Source organism: Neodothiora populina (genome assembly GCF_041146345.1).
Source record: "Neodothiora populina strain CPC 39397 chromosome Unknown canker_contig_7, whole genome shotgun sequence".
In the NCBI taxonomy this organism is placed as follows: Eukaryota; Fungi; Ascomycota; class Dothideomycetes; order Dothideales; family Dothioraceae; genus Neodothiora; species Neodothiora populina.
The window spans coordinates 1,402,187-1,421,346 of NW_027191415.1; the positions used below are offsets into that span (position 1 = coordinate 1,402,187).

The 19,160-nt window shown below is 46.7% G+C and overlaps 1 protein-coding gene across 1 annotated transcript; it reads left to right on the top strand.

Moving 5' to 3' along the window:
• Positions 1-13,217: 13,217 nt before the first annotated feature.
• Positions 13,218-15,276, top strand: AAFC00_006501 (uncharacterized protein; the record flags this gene model as incomplete). Its single annotated transcript, XM_069346465.1, has 8 exons — positions 13,218-13,228; positions 13,281-13,525; positions 13,583-13,763; positions 13,833-13,981; positions 14,032-14,140; positions 14,196-14,335; positions 14,387-14,573; positions 14,625-15,276. The coding sequence occupies 8 exons, from the start codon at positions 13,218-13,220 to the stop codon at positions 15,274-15,276; spliced, it is 1,674 nt and encodes a 557-aa protein (XP_069197677.1).
• Positions 15,277-19,160: the final 3,884 nt, after the last annotated feature.

Below are 19,160 nucleotides of genomic sequence, written 5' to 3' on the forward strand. Positions count from 1 at the left end.
ACCTAGTTGACACAACCACAAATCTAGTCATTCAGCACACACCAATAGCTAAGCCATGCCCATACTCAAAGCGCTGGTTCACACCGGAGCTAAAAGAACACTAAGCAAGACACAACAAACAACGCAGATTCTAGCAATCCTGTTGTGCAGCTAGAGGTCGGGATGACCCCTTCACACAAAGTCAATTTCAAGAGATGCAGAAGCTACGCAAAACGTGGACGAGGGCTGTCGAGCACGCTAAGAGTAGCCACTGGAAGGACTTCCTGGACCAAGCTGGAAAGGGGAACCTCTGGAAAGCTGCAAAGTACACCCACCACAAGGATCAATACGCGCCCATACCACCTCTCACATCAGAAGGGAGGACTGCTACCACTAGCGAAGACAAAGCACAAATGCTGCTAGAGACATTCTTCCCTACACCAGTCCAACCTGCCACCTTGATGGAGCCCTCCAGAGAGGTAGCACTGAGCTGGAATCCACTCACCAAAGCGGAGATTCACTAAAGCCTCCTTACCAGTAGAGGACAATCAACCCCGGGTCCTGACTCACTTCCTACGCTTGTGTGGCAGAAGCTCTGGCCGTACATCTCTGACACAGTCCACCAAATCTTTACAGGCAGCATAGACCTGGGTCACCATTTAACAGCATGGAGGACAGCCGCTATAGTGGTCCTACAGAAGCCTCATAAGGCAGACAAAACCGTCCCCAATGCCTACAGGCCTATCTCGCTTCTCAACACCTTGGGGAAGGTTTTAGAAGCTGTCATGGCAAAAAGACTATCCTTTTACGCCGAGAAACATAACCTACTCCCGGACACGCAGTTTGGAGGCAGACCGGGCAGGTCCAATGAACAAGCTCTTTTGATTCTAATGGATGCTATCTGGTCGGCATGGAGGCAACAGAAAGTGCTATCCCTTATGTCATTCGACTTGAAGGGCGCCTTCAACGGAGTGAATAGCTTAGTGTTAGACTAATGCCTGCAGCAAAGACGCATCCCGGGAAAGATGAGGACATGGATTCAAAGCTTTATGACAGCACGCAAAGCGTCTGTAATACTAGACGGACACACTAAACTAGAAACATACCTTGAACACCCAGGAATCCCACAGGGATCGCCTCTGTCACCAATACTTTTTGCCTTCTTTAACGCTAATCTAATAAAGCAACCGGTGGATTTCATAGGAGGAGCCTCGGCCTACATCGATGACTACTTTCGCTAGCGCATTAAGCCGTCAGCACAGAGCAACCTATCCAAGCTCTAGAGAGAGGATATCCCAAGGATTAAACAATGGGCAAGGCAGACTGGTGCATGCTTTGAACCAAGCAAGACGGAGCTCATTCACTTCTTAAGAAATAAGTCGCAACACTGGCCCACAACAATCACAATGGGCAATCACGAAGTGAAGCCAAGTGGGACATGCAAGCTCCTAAGGGTTATATTTGACTAAGAGTTAAGGTGGAAGCCGCACGTGCAGAAAGCATTCAGCCGAGCCACAAAAACCTGTCTAGCCATAGGCCACCTCCACCACCTCCGGCCAAAACAGATGCGGTAACTATACTAAGCCTGTGTCATCCCTCAGATGGATTATGCATCCACCGTGTGGCACTCCCTTAAAAGCTGCAAATGGCGGCTTTCTGTACTGTCTAGAGTGCAACGCTAAGCCATAATTAGGACAATTTCAGCATTTAAAACAGTGGCAACAGAAACGCTGGACACAGAGACCTTCCTGCTGCTAACAAAGCTTAGGCTTCAGCAGAGATCAGCGAGAGTCATTATAGGCCTGCAGGCGCTCCTAGACAAACATCCGGCGCATTAAGTCCTTTAAAGAGCTCTTCGGAACCTCAGCCACACGAACAGCTTCTTAAGCCCACTTCATTCCATGTTAAAATCTCTTAACCTAGACCGAACGGATGAGGCAGAAACGATCGACACCTGCCCACCTCCACCTTAAGAGCAGTCCCCATTCGTAGCAATCACATCGAAATTAACAAGCGAAGAGGCTATTAAGGCGATAGAGCAAGCCGTCTCCGAGTTACTTAAGTCTGTCGTCTACACCGATGCAGCAAGCAAGAATGGGAACTTAAGCGCAGCGGCAGTTATTATAGATCAACACTTACAGATACAGTCAAGCTCTGCCATTGGAGTAAGGTCGAGTAATCACTACTCTGTTCACGCAGCAGAGATGATTGCTATCCACTCTGGCATACACCTAGCTGCAGACCAACACGTGCGAAGCTACATGCTGAAGCCGCACTTATACATTGTTGCTTGTGACTTTAAGACCGCACTTCAAGCCATTTCCAAACCAGCAAGGCGTGCTTCTGGCTAACATATAGTGAGGACAATCTATAAAACAGCACAGTTCTATCGAGAAAGTCTAGGCATCCGGTTCAAGCTGCAGTAGATCCCTAGCTACAGCAAAATCTCAGGAAACGAGCTAGCCGACAAACTGGCTAAGCGAGCTACATCTCAGCTAACGAGACACGATTTCAAGAGTCTTCTAACCGTTCAGAGGCAAGCTATCCAGCAGGACACGCTCAAGCAGTGGAGGACTGAGTGGAGAGCCTCAGTAAAAGGGCAACACCCACGCAAGGTCGATGCCGCCACACTAGGCCCACATGTTCGACACCTATACGATGATTTACCAAGGAACAGAGCGAACCTACTAGCCCAACTACGAACAGGCCACTGCTGGCTTAAAGCTTATCGCATGAAGATTGGCTACGAAGATAATGACAAGTGCGAGTGTGGGGAACCGGAAACAGTGGAACACGTGCTAATGGAGTGTCCCTTACTACAACAACTAAGAGCCAAGCTACACGAGAAGATTAGAGACAAGTCGAAAAGGCTTTCGTCAATACTAGGTGGAAAGCCGCACCCACGACAGCTATCGCTAGCAGGCGCACAAGACGACGAGGACAGAACACGCACAGACGGCAATAGCAGTGAACGCTGGAAAATCACCTCTACGGAGCTTACTGCAGTGCTGGACTTTGCAGAAGACTCGCAGAGGTTTACAAGAAAGGAGAACACAGAAGACTGAAACATCAACTTATCGCTTTCGCAAAAAGGAAAAGCAACTTATACATCATCAGCTAGCATAGATTTATAACAGTATGTAGCCTGCATATCGCTCAGGGCGATGGGTCAGGGTAAATGAAACCAACTCAACTCAACTCAACTCAATCAATACTGGGTAGAATACTGGGTAGAATACTGGGTAGATTGGCAAGCGGTCCCCGCGAGTAACCTATGCATCCAACATATATGCAGGATCGAACCGTAGGGTTGAAACGCCATCGAGTAGCGCAAGAAGATTGGTGCATACTGGAAAGCTGTGTTCTTGTCTATGGAGTCTATATGTGTTTAGCCTGATAGGATAATTGCATAAGTTTGGGAATATGGCAAATCGATCGGCAACATGGTCAGTCAACCGCTGAAGATAGACAAGAGCTTGAGCAGCATTGCAAGTCCCGCGCCACTCATATATTTCACCCAGCAGTTTCGTATCGACAGATATACGACACGGGGCCAGTGACTCCAGGATGGTAAGTATCCTCTCGGAACTTCCATGAAAGTTGTTTCGTTGGCTAAAATCTAGGTCCAAAAACCATGGTCCAGGCATATTCGGCGATGCTGTAGACTTCATAGTACACAGTTTTTCGTCAACTCGACCATTATCATTAATGCGAGGCATCTTTCTATCGTCGTTCCCACCGACGTGTTGTTATCGAGAAACTCGTTTATAGTGTCCAGTCTGCTGTGAATGCAGTCATATCACGCTGTGGTCAAGTTAAGCGCCATGAGGGACCTGAAGATCGATCCGTAGGTCAAGATCTGGTAGGACAGCGCCACGTCCATCTTTCATGTTATAGCGATAGCTTAAGAAATTGATCAATCATTCAATTCTATGTAATTCCAAGTCAAGACATTCTATGTGCAATCTTGCAAGTATAGCAAGTGATAGTAGTGAAGTGTGAAGAACTGCTTCCATCTCTCGTCGTTATCGTGGCATAGGCTTTGGAAAGCTGTGAAGGCCCACTTCGTGCCCCTGTGATGTCTTGCTGAGTATAGACGGTAACGCTTTTCTCGCTTGTGTTGGCTTCAGCTTCTGGGGCAGTGGACAATTGCAAGAAAGATGGACTGAGGGACCGTTGTTACAGGCGTGTATCGGACGAGGTATCTCTGTGATGAATCATCTTGAAAGACGTACCATAATAACCCTAAGGTGTGCCTTGATCTTGAAGGCAAAGACTACGCGCTGCGTTACAGTATAAGTCGAGAGTGCGTCGACTTAGTGATTCTCAAACCTCTTCGGTCCCTTGCTGCGGCTGATGGAGGTATCAGTAAGCAGACTTGATGATTATAACGCTTGCTGTCAGGACAGACTCTAGCTTTGACTGCATGCATCCCGGTTATATATAGCACCATATCAAGTCCACGGGCGCAACAGGCACCAGGTTCTTCTGGAAGCCAACAAAAACCGATACATAAGTGTTGATATCGATTTCCTCAATAGTCGGCTATGCCGAATACTAGTATACCATGTCCCAAACAATATGACAAGCTAGATAAAGAGCCTCTTCACTTCTATTCTATACGAGCATGGAAATCTCTACGTAGACTCTGAGCTAACCGTAAAGCCCGCTCTCGAGTATCTGAAGATATGAGAAACATGCCAAGTTTGACTGGATTGTCCGGGATCGTCGAACCTTGCGGGAAGAACCAGCAATGATAATCGATATAGGTTATAAGGGCTGGTCGCAGCGCTCGTAGTTCTGCCAAGGCATCTCCAGTCTTAAGAACACCTCCTTTATGCGAGTTGATGTAGACCATGACGCAGTGGCGTTGAGGTCCGGAGAGGAATTGTTCCGAGAGTGCAGAGAACCGTTCCGGCTCTTCTAGTGCTGCGAGAAGATGCAGAGCAGTATAGTCCACACCAAAATTGAGCGCTGTAACCCAAGTGGCACCAGATCCCGGAGGTCGCTGATTTATCTCCAATAAGAAAGCTTCCGGAGCCTTTGTGTTTGTCTGGCCGTGCAGGCGTATGTCTAGGTAGCCATCCTCCTCAAGATAGCTGAGTGCAGAATTCCTTATACGACCTTCAACGTGGTATATACCTGTACGAAAACCCGCGCGTAGTAAGGTTTTATGAAATGCGGACCGAATCATGACTTGTTCGGAGAGCGGATGAGCGGACGGCCATACCATGTCCGTCTCGAGAAAGTCTTTGGATTTGTCTATGCCACTTCCTATCTCTGCAGTACAAGGGAAGCCGTCCACTAATTCGAAAAAAAGGATCTTCCCACCCTGGAGGACAAAGTTGGCATCAATCTCCGGTCCTCGCTCATAAGTCTCGATCATGATGTCGATGCCGTTGTATGCATCTGCCAATTTGCTGACTGCACTGGTGAGCTCATCATGGTCAGACACTAAGTAGACACCATTAGAGCCCCAACCAAAGCATGGCTTGGCGATAACGGGATAAATGAGCGGCTCCTTCGTGCTTCTCAGTTGGGTTTCCAAATCAGATACTCCCGTGACCCGTATCGCCTCCGCGTTTCCTTGATTCTTGGCTTGCGTGAGATGCTTATCAGTGCTCGTTTGGACACTTTCGAGAGGTGCAGTCCTGAGGCCAAGCCTCTTCGCTGCCTCAGCCGTGGCGATGAAACATGCATCCGTGAAGGTACAGATCCCATCAAACCCCTGCTTATCTCCAGATAAAGCCTGCACAACGCGATTAGAGAGCCCGAAATCTGGGGACATGTCAATGGGAATGTATTGCTCTATGACATCAGGTGCGTCAGCTTGCTGCAACCATTGACCTTGCGCACCAACAACTGTGAGACGAAGCCCCATGTGAAAAGCTGAGGCTAGCCATCTCTCCATCACTATTGGAGGGCGACATCCCACCAGAATAAGTCGAGGGTGACGCAAAGGACTTGGCACAATCCAGGTACACGAAAGTCGATCAGACAGCATTCTGTCCATTGCTTCCATCTTATCTCCCATGGACCCCGATTGATCTTGTTGGACGACGACGGCACCCACAACAAACTCAAGAATCTCGTGAAGATGAACATGTTGACTCAAACCCGGGAGATAAGCATGGACGTGATCTGTGGGTTCAAGAAAGGACACCACAAAGTCGACAGACTTGCAAAACGTCAACCTTTGCAGCAAGAAATCAGACCGTACTACATATCCCGATTGTAGAGAGAGAAGCAGTTTGACACCGCTCTCTTTCTCAGATGGCTGCTCTTGAGTCTTTCGTGCCATTGACAAAAGGAACTCTGTTGCTCTTGCAGACTGTTTACTTGATCTTGTTCCATCTTGTCTTGGCGTTTGAGACAGGCCAATGTCTCCAGGCAAGTAGTCTTGACTCTGCCAATACTTCGACTGCTGATCATGATGAAAGACCACATCAATCGTCAAATACGTCTTGCTAGCTGATGCAGCTATCTTAGCATCTCTGAGGCGCCACGAGTAGGGGAAATGTCCTGTAAGTTTGTTAGATTATATCTGCGCTCTGTCAAGACGAGACGTGTGAACCTTTATCGTTGAACATTACTGCGGTGTTTAAGCAGTTCAATCTTACGACTGTCGGAAGTACGTGGCAAGTGACTAGGAAGCTGTGGTCCGTAACGTGTAGCTATTCAAGAAATATGCTGACCGGCTGTATCACAAGCAAATGTCGGACTTTTTCAGAGGCATCATGATGATTATATAGTGCATTCAATGCTCTGCGGTGACCACGGAGTATCAGACCATGAAATGCTTCTCGTCGTACGTCTTGCATCCCATTCTTTGACTAGTTTCGGAGATCAGATACTGTCATCTAGGCTCTAAGTCCGATCTCCGATGACAAAAATATCCGAGCTCGATGTGTTGCAGGCTGCTCGGAGATTCTGCATTTGCATTTCGAGAACTGTATGAGTACCTTCGCAAGTTGTGGCTCTCTATGTAAGAAACCTTTCGACGCAGTTGCTGCTCTTTCAAGGTATAGGAAAGAAGCAAAATGTTTGTTTCTATATGGGAGGTTGCGAACCTGGCTGTATCTCTGCTTTCTGGTTTCAATTCTGACTGCAGCTTATATCTTCCAAAACTAGGTCCAGTAGAAGCTATATACCGCCAAGCTCCATGTCGTAGAGCTTTCTAATCTTTGGCCATTGACAAACGACTAGCTACTGTAGATATCTCGTACAATCATGTTCGAAGAGTATTTTACACTAATCACGTGATCATAGTCGGAGTTGGAGCCGAAACCAGAGGTGGGACCAGCTTCGCAACCTCTGTGACAACCCTCGAGCTACGCAATGGATTCGCGGCGAGAAAACGTGACTCTTAAGGTAACACTTGGTCATTTCGAAGCCTGCAAATACGCTTACGCTGCACCTAGATGTCCGTTGTATAGTTTATAGTACAATATGTAACTTGCAGGTCTCGTGCATTACTGGTCTCTCTAGACTACAACTAAGTGTATGTAGTTACGATATCTGCAGTACGCCTTAGAGATGATCCTCATGTCAGGTAGTCGTCACACCTTCCTATTTACCCTAGACTGATCCACATCAGGAACGGATCATACTGAAATGCTTCCTGAAAAGGAAGGCGTGTGCTAGATTACAGTACAGCTACTAGCAATTCCCGCTTGTGGATAATCAAGACGCATTGACCTGATCCACAGTAGGCATCGTTGCCTCGTAAGCCATGCACTGCGCTGGTTTCGCTGCATAACGCGCGACATGAACCAGATCCAGAGATTTGAATTTGGTGGGTCGCGCAGTCAAGAGATATCTTCAAGGCCTCTGGTTCTTTCCTCGGGGTACCGTACCTTACGATTAGACCATTTTCGTCGCGCGGTGATTCACATGCTTTTTTTGTCTAATACTGTAGGTAAAGGAAGGCTCGAATTCCGAAATTGATGGGTCCACTACTTTGTGGATGACAGAATATTAAAGCTACAGTAAGGTACATTAGCGCCATTTTGATTCAAATCCTTTCAATACGACGCTTTCCTAGGATATCATCATGCAGACTGCGGGTCAAATAGATGGATGCGACTGATAGTGCTGATCCACAGATTGAGAACGGAGTAACAGAACTCATTGTGTTGCGGCCGTGTACAATCGACATCTCGCTACCCATCCTGTGAATGCATACGTAGTCCGTCCCTGACTCGATAAGGTGGCACAGTGAACGAGCTTAAGTAGCGCTCCAGGTTACTGTAGGTAAGGTAAGCACCTTACTGTACAGTGAGTCGGTACTATATACAGTACAGTACTGTATAATCCAATGTCACCACCTGGAAGCTTGGTCCAAGATAAGATAAGGTAGGAGGACAACTTTATCAAGGTACAGTAGTACTGCACGAAGGAGTTCGTTTCTAGTCTGTCAATATGCCGCAGGGACCTCAACTCAGCAAGAACGAACTCCTTCGTAATTATCTTACTTACAGTAAATCAAGGTACTGTACTGTACTGTACAAGTACAGCCTACGATCCTCTACAAGTGGAGACGCTAGGCAAGATCAAATTAACTCCCGGTCAAGCGAGCTTGGCGCGATACCGACCACCTTTTACTGCACGGGCGGGTGTACTGGCATGCCACTGTACTCTTATTCTGCACATCCTCCCCTTAATAAGGCTCTCGTGATGCAACACATGTGTATCGCTCTCTACTGTTCATACCTGCATACGCTCGTACATCAACAACATGCTCTGTACATGACTTGAGTACACCTCTTGCTCGAGAATGACAAGCACATATCCTCTGTCCTCCGAAGGACCACAGCTTCATCGTGACTCGACCGTGCCGAGAAAGAAGCGTAAAACCTTAGCGTGCAATAATTGTCGTCGCCAAAAGCTTAGATGCGACCGTGCGAATCCTGTGTGTGGTCGATGCTACACTACGGGCTATGCCGACTTCTGTATGTATGGTCGCCTCGAGTCGGATCCCAAGCAACATCCCATCAACGAGAATCAAGAATTGGCAAATCATGAGACAAATGAGCATTTTCAAAGGAGCGCTGGTTCTTACACAACGCTCCAATCAGCTGGCGCAGTGGCTTATACCACCTCCAACCATCCTTCTTCCACAGATCCTTTTGCTTTCCTGCCGCTCGACGTAGAAGGTACGGAGGAGGACTCACAACATGTTCGATCTCGAAGAAGCAGTCCAGAGACTCTGCAGAATAGACAACCATCCATTATGTGGCGTGGTCATGGTCAGACAAGTAGTGGGACAGCAACTGTAGAGCAAAGCACGACCGTAAAGCGCGCACGGGAAACGGAGCAAATGACCTTCAGAGGGAAGCTCTTTCAGACACAATATTTCGGTGCTACCAATCCCATCAGTTGGGGTGCTCAGGTGTGTCTTCTTCCATCAGCATTGAATTGGCTAGAGATTGATTGCATCAGTTTTCCGAGTTACAAAACTTTATGGTTGAGTCAATCAGTCGGGATAGCACCCTTGCACAGGTGCAGCGATCTCTCAAGACGTTACAGTTGCAATGGAAGAAAGTCAAGCCAACTGTAGCCGAACTGGGAAATATCGATTCTCAGCATCTGCTTAATCTTCTTCCTGATCAGCCCACGGCAGAACGATTGATCAACGTCTATTGGAGCACCTTCGAGACTACGCATCGCATATTATACAGGCCCAAATTCTGGATCGACTACCACATTTTATGGTCGAATCCTATGACGGCTTCGGCTGAGTTTGTTGTCATAGTCCTGCTTGCAATGGCATCTGTAAGCTGTATAATCCCACAGGAACGAATGTCGTATAAGGGCGACAGTTCTTCTCCTCGGGAGCGGGCCATAGCCTGGGTCGAAATTTGCGAACATTGGCTTGATCGACAAAGTCAGAAGAATATCTCTCTATCGCACTGGCAGGGTCGATGCTTGCTGCTACTTGCGAAGATCTCCAATACCATCAAGAAAAAACAGACATGGAATGTCGCAGGAACCCTTATACGGCAAGCGATGTCAGCTGGATTCCACAAGGACCCCAGCCTACTGGGTACACCGATGAATCTTTTCAATCAAGAAATGAGACGACGTTTATGGGCGACAATGGTCGAACTTGAACTTCAGGTATCCGTAGATAGAGGGATGCCCTCCGCAGCGGTAAACATATCATGGAGTGCCACGAATGTACTAAATGTGGAGGATGAAGAGCTTGGTGAAGGTGATGATGCATCGCTGAGACTGCACACCTGGAACTCACCCACCTCCGCATCTTTCCTACACATTGGCAGAAAAAGTCTCCCGCTTCGGCTGTCACTGAATACATTTCTCAACAACTCAAGCGAGCAGATCACGCATGATAGTGCTTTTGATTACGACGAACAGTTGAAACACCATTTGCAGGAAATTGGCACTTACTACCCAAGCTTTGAAGTGGAAGGGTTGGTGGACGCCGTCCCCAGTCTGTCCGAAGCTCTTCTGGTAATTCAACTTCAACAATATTTACTGCTGTTGCACACCCCTTTTGCCATAAAATTAGATTCGAGTGCCCGGCATTCAGCTTCCAGGCTGGCGTGTCTGGATGCAGCGAGCGCGATTATGGAGAAATGCTCCAAGCTCTCTGTGATTGACTATAATGTCATCTCCCTCTCACGCACCGAAGTGTTCCGGTCCGCTTTCGTTACTTGTCAAGTCATCGAGGCAATGAGGGGTCTCCAACGTAAGTAGATGTGCATCGATATCACTGCTGCTGTCGCTGTACATGCTAACACGTATCAGACGAAAAATTGCTACAGCGACTGGGCAACAGTTTGCACGGATATCTGGATATGGTACTGGCAAGACTGGGGGATAATATAACGCAGCTGGGTACAGGCTTCACTCACTATTGGTATATATCAGCCGCGAACAGGTTGCTTAAGTCAAGACTATCGTTAGCAGATGTTCAAGTCGAGCACAAAGTTGCTGTTGATCAGGTCATAAAGCAATATTATAAAGTGCTAGCTTCACAAGAAGATGTGTCCACTACAAGCGCACTAACCAAATACCGGCAGACATACGGGGTTTGTGATGCATGCCCTTTGGCCAATTCTAATGCTAACCACGACGCAGTTAAACAGAGAGACCTTAAACACAATGGTCTACGATACCAACGTTGCATCAGCAGAACCACAAGGAGCACAGGTAAGCATCGAGATCTTCCGCCGCATCAGTCATTTGTTGAAGTCATTCCATCTATAGGTCTCCTTCGAACTTCAGCCATTAGACCCACAGGTCGATGAGTTTTTCTTTGGCGATCCTGTAGCATGGACATTTGAGAATATTTAGTCGACCATACTGTGCGCATTGTTCTCCACGGGAGCTTCTGCACGCCCGATATGCTGGGAGTATTCGTTGAGGGTAAGGTCCACGTCGTGACTTGTAATCGACTGCTTATCAGCTAAGAGTTTCACTCTCTCGGTGCATATTTTATACTGTTCATCTGCCATGATGATGTTCAATTGGATCGCGCGGTTCTTTATTGCATTCCATCCTGTTAGCCGTGAAGCAAATTGGACATTTCTGGAGATACCAAAGTCGGCAGGATTGATCGATTCGTAAGTTTAAGGGTTGTTCAAAACAGCCTTTGCGTGAATACCGGCCTTATGATTGAATGCGCAGAAACCGGTGATGTAGTTGTTGAATGGTAGATTCAGCCCGAAAGCCTCCGTTACCATTAATTCCAAGTCCAGGAGCCCTTTTGCTTCGTATCTCGAGAGGACGTATTGACGATCTGTGACAATCATGCGTGCAAGGAAACCACCCAGCGGGACGACACCATTGCGTTGACCAAGACCAAGGACGGATGTCTCGATATGCATGACACCTGCTTCGACTGCGCAGAAGGCGTTCGCAATAGAGCAACCTGTATCATTCTGGAAGCCAGCTTAGAACTCACATCCGACGACCCTATTCATCGTCCTGACTAGATCAAAAACCTGTCATGGATGAGCATCTCCTGTCGGATCGCCGATGACAACTCTATGCACGTCCTCCAAGTGGAGATCGTTGCACAATGTTAAGAAGTTGGCCGGTTTCATTTGGAAGGCATCCTGGATTGACACAGACTTCAACCGCCATAAACCTGGCAAAGTTCAGAATTCCGATATATGTATCTTTCCACAATCCGGAACAAGGCGCCCATACTTGGTCTGGTATTCTTATTTGCCTGGAATTCATGAAATTGGTGACCATGACAGCAGCTCCGTTGGTTCACTTACAGTCCTTGCACGCCTAACTGTACAGCTAGTCGTGCCTCGTCAAGATCACATTCGACCTCTGCGGTGACCTTGTTACGTCATGTGAGTAAGTGACAACATTTGGTTTGACTTTTCAGCGACCACCTTCGACTTCTTGAGACGCATCTGACATATCTCGGCACACTGATTCTTCATATCCTCAGAGATCGCGGGGCTTTAGAGTAGAATCTGTAGACTCACAATGGGTATGAGAAGATTCCAAGTAAGTGATTGTATAGGTCGGTGGGTACTTACATAGTCCACTCCAAAGCCATCGAGAGCTTGTACCAGCTTCTGCTCGAATTCCCTTCCGCAGAATGTGTTTGACAAGAAGCCGCCGTTGTAGAGAGTCGTGTCGACTATCTTTTAGTCACTGGGATGGCTGCCATTTCGACTTTTATCTCGTAGATCTCCATGTGGTCTGACAATATCTCTCGACTGCATTGCTCCTTTGCGACGGGACAAGCAACTTTATCTACTCCAAGCGTATGAAATTAACCCTGACTGGGAGCAAAAAGAGGTCAAGCTACAGCGTGTGTAGTCACTTGGGTGGCTTAGAGCTGATCACAATTTGGACCTGAGAACGGTACTTCATGATGAATATCATGAACTGTGGTGTCGGCATTGATGCTTATCAAGTTTCGTACGTTTAGGCTGAGAAGTCCGACTGACGTAGGTTGATGTTGTAGTAAGTCATCAACCTTATCTTATCTAATCTTCGATTTTCGCGTGATTCCAATGTTAGGCGTCTCCGATTGGATGTATGTTCGGAGATGAGAGCTGATTAGATCGGACATCTTCGGGCTTTTGATACATGCTCGGCTTTGACTGCATACGTCCAGATATAAGTATCTGGCCCATATGATATCTATGTCCGAAAAGGAACTTCATCTGATACCCGCGCAGCCGACACAGACAGCAAAATTCGATTTGCTTGTTGAAACTTGACATTTTTGTCTCACGAATAAGATGAAAACAGTGTACGTACTGACACTACATGAAGCCAGAAGCAAGACCTGAACTTGTTTACAGAGTCATTGCGGAAAATCGTGACGATTCTACGATTGAGGAGGAAGCTGAGAATCTTCAAGAAAGTAAAATTGAGAAGCAGACGAAAGTCAGCCCAAAACGAGAACATGAGTATCACAAAGACTGTGATGACCAAGATGAGTCTGGACTTCGCCGAGTCCCAGGCAGGATACCAGCTGCTGTGTGGCTGGTTTCCCTTGCATCAATGTGTGAGCGATTCGCATACTATGCATTTCTTGGACCTTTACGTAAGAAGTCGTCATTTGTCGAACTTCTCAACATTACCTAAAGCTGACGGTCTGAAGAAAACTACGTGCAGAACCGCCGCGGGGATCCCGTTAGACCTGGAGCGCTCGGGTTGGGAGAATCTAAAGCATCAATGCTTGTTACAATATTCCTGCTTATCAGCTATGTGACGCCTACCTTAGCAGCCGTGGTCTCCGATAACTACCTGGGTAAATTCCGTACCATATCAATCTCACTGGTGTAAGCAATTCTCTTGATAGACATGGCTCCATCATTACAATTGTCAACGTTGGACTGACTTCAACATAGGCTGTACATCGTGGGGATTGTGGTTCTTCTTATAACGTCTATTCCGAGTCTACTTGCACGTGGCTCTGGCATACCTGGATTTGTGATATCAATATTGATTGTTAGCATGGGTACATCTGGGGTAAAAGCAGCCTTACCACCATTTCTCGGTAAGTACCTCCATTCGCAGGCTAAAATAAATACTCAACTCTATTCCCAGCTGAGCAGTGTGGAGCTGGCAAGAACGAAATCAAGACTACAAAGAAAGGAGAACGCTATGTTGTTGACTCTGACGCAACTCGGGAATACGCATTCAACATATACTATTGGTACAGCGAGCCCCATATGACAGTCGGGAATCTTTGAACTGAACATGTAACACAGGTGTGTTAATATTGGAGCCCAATCGCGAATCCCAGCAACTTTCATTGAGAAGAGTGTCGGATTTTGGTTGACATTTCTCATGTCTGCGGTATCCTTAGTCCTGTCCTTGTTGGTGTTCGTAGGCGGGAAAAGTATGTACTGTAAGTTCACTACGTTCATAAAACTCTTCTCAGCATAGTAATTTCGATCAGTGAAAGAGGAACGGCAGCCAAGCATGTTGCCAAAGGCACGTCAGGCGTTCACTATTGCCGCGAGGCACGGCTTCAAGATGGATGCAGCCATACCTGCAAACACGCTCGAGCGTGATCATAAAACGGTACCTTGGAATAATGGCTTTATTGAGGAGTTGAAGATTGGCCTAGTTGCATGCCGTGCTTTGTACGATCCAATACTAGACATAGCATTTTGTATCTACTAACTCTTCTTTAGCATTCCCTTCTCGATTTTCATTCTATGCCAGAATCAGATGTCAACAAATACAGTCTCTCAGGCAGGAGAGATGAGAACACATGGTGTGCCTAACGACCTGTTGCCGAATGTCAACTCCATCACTGTTATCATCTTGATGCCGATCATAACCCATGTCTTATATCCGCTGCTCCGCCGGTGGAACATCGCTTTCCCTCCGATCACGCGTATCGCAGTAGGCTTTGCATTCGAGTCTCTAGGTATGGGATACGCTGCAGGCATCCAAGGCTGGATATACAGTTCTGGGCCATGTTACACACACCCCCTAGCCTGTCCCGCATCGAAGAACGGAACGATAGCGAACAACGTCCACATCGCAACGCAGATTCCTGTCTACGTTCTTGAAGGGCTAAGCGAATCCTTCGCGTTTCCAGCTAGCTACGAGTATGCGTATACCAAGGCTCCGAAAAGCATGAAATCAGTTCTGCAGTCAGTCCTTTCGCTCTCTTTTGCTGCCGCAGCGATTATAGGACTTGCCTTGAGTCCAACCTATCACGACCCGTATCTTCTTGCAATGTACGCTAGCTTAGCAGGAGTCATGCTGCTCACAACACTGATCTTTATTGCTGTGTTCTGGAAATATAATAAATTGGAAGCAGGAATTAGACATTGAGTTGGGGGACCGCATAGAGAGTTTGGAACAGGAAGAATAGAGAACGTTTGATTTATAGGAGTCTAAACACATTCTGAATGCGGATCAATAGCAAAGTGGAAACAGACCGAACGAGAGTGACATCCTCCAATGGTCACTTATGATAGGCAGAGTCAATCCATATAATGTAGGGCTAAGCTAGCGGCTGAATCGTCATTATGTACGGAGTACGGAGTATATGATTTCCCCAAGAATCGACCCCGGCTCCAAGTGGCCTGGACCAACGTCATTTGAGGGATACTACTCAGGCGATTGATCGCGTATATCCAAAAGCACTGCTTCTCAATTATGCTTCCTACGGCTAGGTCCAGTATGCCGCCTTCACACTCTTCAAACAGGTTGGACGTTTTGATGTTGCTGCATCTTTTGGTTTCTAGAACCATGTCGGAGAAGCAAGAGCCAGCTTCTTCACCAGTGTAGTCCGTGGACTCTAGCGAGCAAGAGCTCCAAGCCGCCAGGAACCCAATTGCGTAAAGTGTGTACAGAGTTTGGCTTGTCCAAGGCCTCTATTCCTGGGCAAGAGCAGCATTCTACGGCCTGAGCCAAAAATTCCGTGTATCTCCACCGATTCACCCTCGAATATGGCATCAAGCTGATTGATACTATATTGAAATTATTTCATCTGGTATGTGTACATCTACCGGTGATACCTAAGTAGATACTGGTTGGTTATTAAGAACCCAATTTACTCCATCGACAACGATCTCCGGTTGCGTTAATTGGACAAAGTGTCCGCTCTCGGTGGCAAAGACAAGCTCGCTCTTAGTAGAGAGCTCCAGAAACCTCTTCATAAGCCCAGCGTTCTTCTCATCGATATCCGCGATCAAATCTCTTACATAGCTCCTTTCCTCCTCGGTCCTATTGCCCATAGCAATCCCCGCCCTATACAAGCCACTCCAATCTCTACTCCGCATGCCGCCAATCACAAAAACCGGGCTACCCAGTATTGATTGATTGATTGATTGATTAGTCTATCAAGCTATTCACGGTCTTATCGTCCGTATGAGCTGTCCAATGTCGTTCCCTCGTTTTCTTGTCTGTTGCTTAGCCTCACAGATAATAAAAGAAGAACCCTAACGCCCCTTGTTCCTTAATCGCTACCCTCCTGTTGCTGTGGAGGGATAGCTGCTATCCTGGTTGTCTATTAAAGAAACCGGACCGTCGCTTTCACTATTTTCAAATTCGGTCTCTACTACTCAAGCGGGCTATCTACTAGCTAATCTGTGTGCATTTCTCTTTTCTTACTGTACCCTTTTAGTAAAAAGGACAAGTTACTTTATCTGTTCCCTACTATCTGCTTAAGTTCTGCTTGTATGCTTATTTAACGCTAGCACTAGAGAAGCACGTAAGCTACTGTCTTATCTTCCTGCCTGCATTTGCATTTACTACTTTCCTCGACTTTAATCTTTACTAAATAGGATCGGAGATGAGTATAGTTCGTTCTTACTTGTACGAGAATACCCGCTTGCTCGGAGTTTAGCGCTCCGTAAAGCTTAAGCGTGTGCTTGCTTAAGAGAGCTGCATCTAGCTTCTATGTGTATTGACCCCATCTGTTTGTTCTTAGTGTCTAGGCTTCTAAACGCCTTTGTTCTACAAGGTCCTTAACGAGGAGTGTTTAGACTACCCCGCTCTTCCTAATTCGGACGTTAGAGTTTCTAAATAGTTTCGTGCCTGTCTCTGTAGTAGTCTAGGCAGCCTAGTGAGCACATTCGTTTCCTGCATTTCCTGTATGTGCTGGTACCTACCCACAATGATTGATTGATTGATTGATTGATTAGTCTATCAAGCTATTCACGGTCTTATCGTCCGTATGAGCTGTTTAATGTTGTTCCCTCGTTTTCTTGTCTGTTGCTTAGCCTCACAAATAATAAAAGAAGAACCCTAACGCCCCTTATTCCTTAATCGCCACCCTCCTGTTGCTATGAAGGGATAGCTGCCATCCTGGTTATCTGTTAAAGAAACCGGACTGTCGCTTTCACTATTTTTAAATTCGGTCTCTACTACTTAAGCGGGCTATCTACTAGCTAATCTGTGTGCATTTCTCTTTTCTTACTATACCCTCCTAGTAGAAAGGACAAGTTACTTTATCTGTTCCCTGCTATCTGCTTAAGTTCTGCTTGTATACTTATTTAGCGCTAGCATTAGAGAAGCACGTAAGCTACTATCTTGTCTTCCTGCTTGCATTTGCATTTACTACTTTCCTCGACTTTAATCTTTACTAAATAGGATCGGAGATGAGTATAGTTCGTTCTTGCTTGTACGAGAATACCCGCTTGCTCGGAGTTTAGCGCTCCGTAGAGCTTAAGCGTATACTTGCCTAAAAGAGCTGCATCTAGCCTTTATATATATTAACCCCATCTGTTCGTTCTTAGTGTCTAGGCTTCTAGACGCCTTTGTTCTATAAGGTCCTTAACGAGGAGTGTTTAGACTACCCCGCTCTCCCTAATTCGGATGTTAGAGTTCCTAAATAGTTTCGTGCCTGTCTCTGTAGTAGTCTAAGCAGCCTGATAAGCACATTCGTTTCCTGCATTTCCTGTATGTGCTAATACTTAAACAAAGGTCACGTTAAGTCTACTCCGTTCGGCGTCTCGAAGCGTTTGGAGGGTGCCTTAAAGTGCTTCCCTGCCTTGCTTAGTACTGTTGCCCTTCACTATAGCTTAAAGTGCCTCTTGGCTGTCTATGGCAATCACATGCTTATAGTTCGGACCGTGTAAGGTGAGGATATGATTTAACGCCATCTTTATCGCTTGTAGCTCCGCAGATAGGACCGAGCATGTCTTAGCTCATCTAATAGTCGCCTTGTCTACAACTCGTGGTGTAGACGAACCGACCTTTCTTACTACTGCACACCCGCTTACCCTATTCTGCACGGAAGCGTCGGTATATAAAACCACAGGCCCGTAGTTCTGTGCTGTACGTAGCTGTCTCCTTGCTTCATTTATATCTGCAATGTACTAAGTGGACCAGTCTTACCATAGAGGTGCTATCTACGGCTGTAGTAGTATTCGTGTCGGGCCGTTCTTTAAAGTATATCTCACCTTATGCTGCCGCTAAGTCCCATGTAGTAAAGACTACCACGTTTCTCCTTTAAATTTAATGTAACGGATACTTAACCACGCTAAATTGTCCTCCTCTGCTATAAAGATGGTCTGCAGGTGTTTAGCTACCTTCCTTGCCAGTCTGTCTGTTACTAGTTTAAGGGAGGCTTCTACCTCGAGGACTGCTGCTGATACTCGTTTAAAGGACCTTATTATAAGTTGGGCTTTTAGCTTCTAAACTCGCTATAGTTTATTAATGTGTCGTTCTATTCCCCACTTGCCTCTGCTGAACTAGGAGGACGCTGCGTAGTCCGTAGTAGGTATGATTACCGAGCAATACAGCTGCCGCATCTAGTTTAGGCGCATACCCTTTAGTCTCGCTAGCGCTAGACACTTGACTGTGGCTGCTGTCGCTACTTTCTCGATATGGCTGTCCATTTGGAGCTTTCTGTTTAAGGTGACCCTAAGGATCTTTATTTGGTCTTGGTCATGGATCTCTGTCTTGTTGAAATGTCCTTCGGTACCCTCCGTTCGATTAGCCTTCTGTAGAGTACCTCTGTGTGAACTCCGTTAAAGGCCCCTTGCACATTAAAGGTGACCATTAACAAGACTCTCTAGCCGCGCCATGCTTCGTAAATGCGTTTAATAAACACGTCGACCGCCTGTTCGCTTGACCTCATCGGCCGGCCCCCTATATGGCTCATTAGGGTTAGGGTTAGGGTTAGGGTTAGGGTTAGGGTTAGGGTTAGGGTTAGGGTTAGGGTTAGGGTTAGGGTTAGGGTTAGGGTTAGGGTTAGGGTTAGGGTT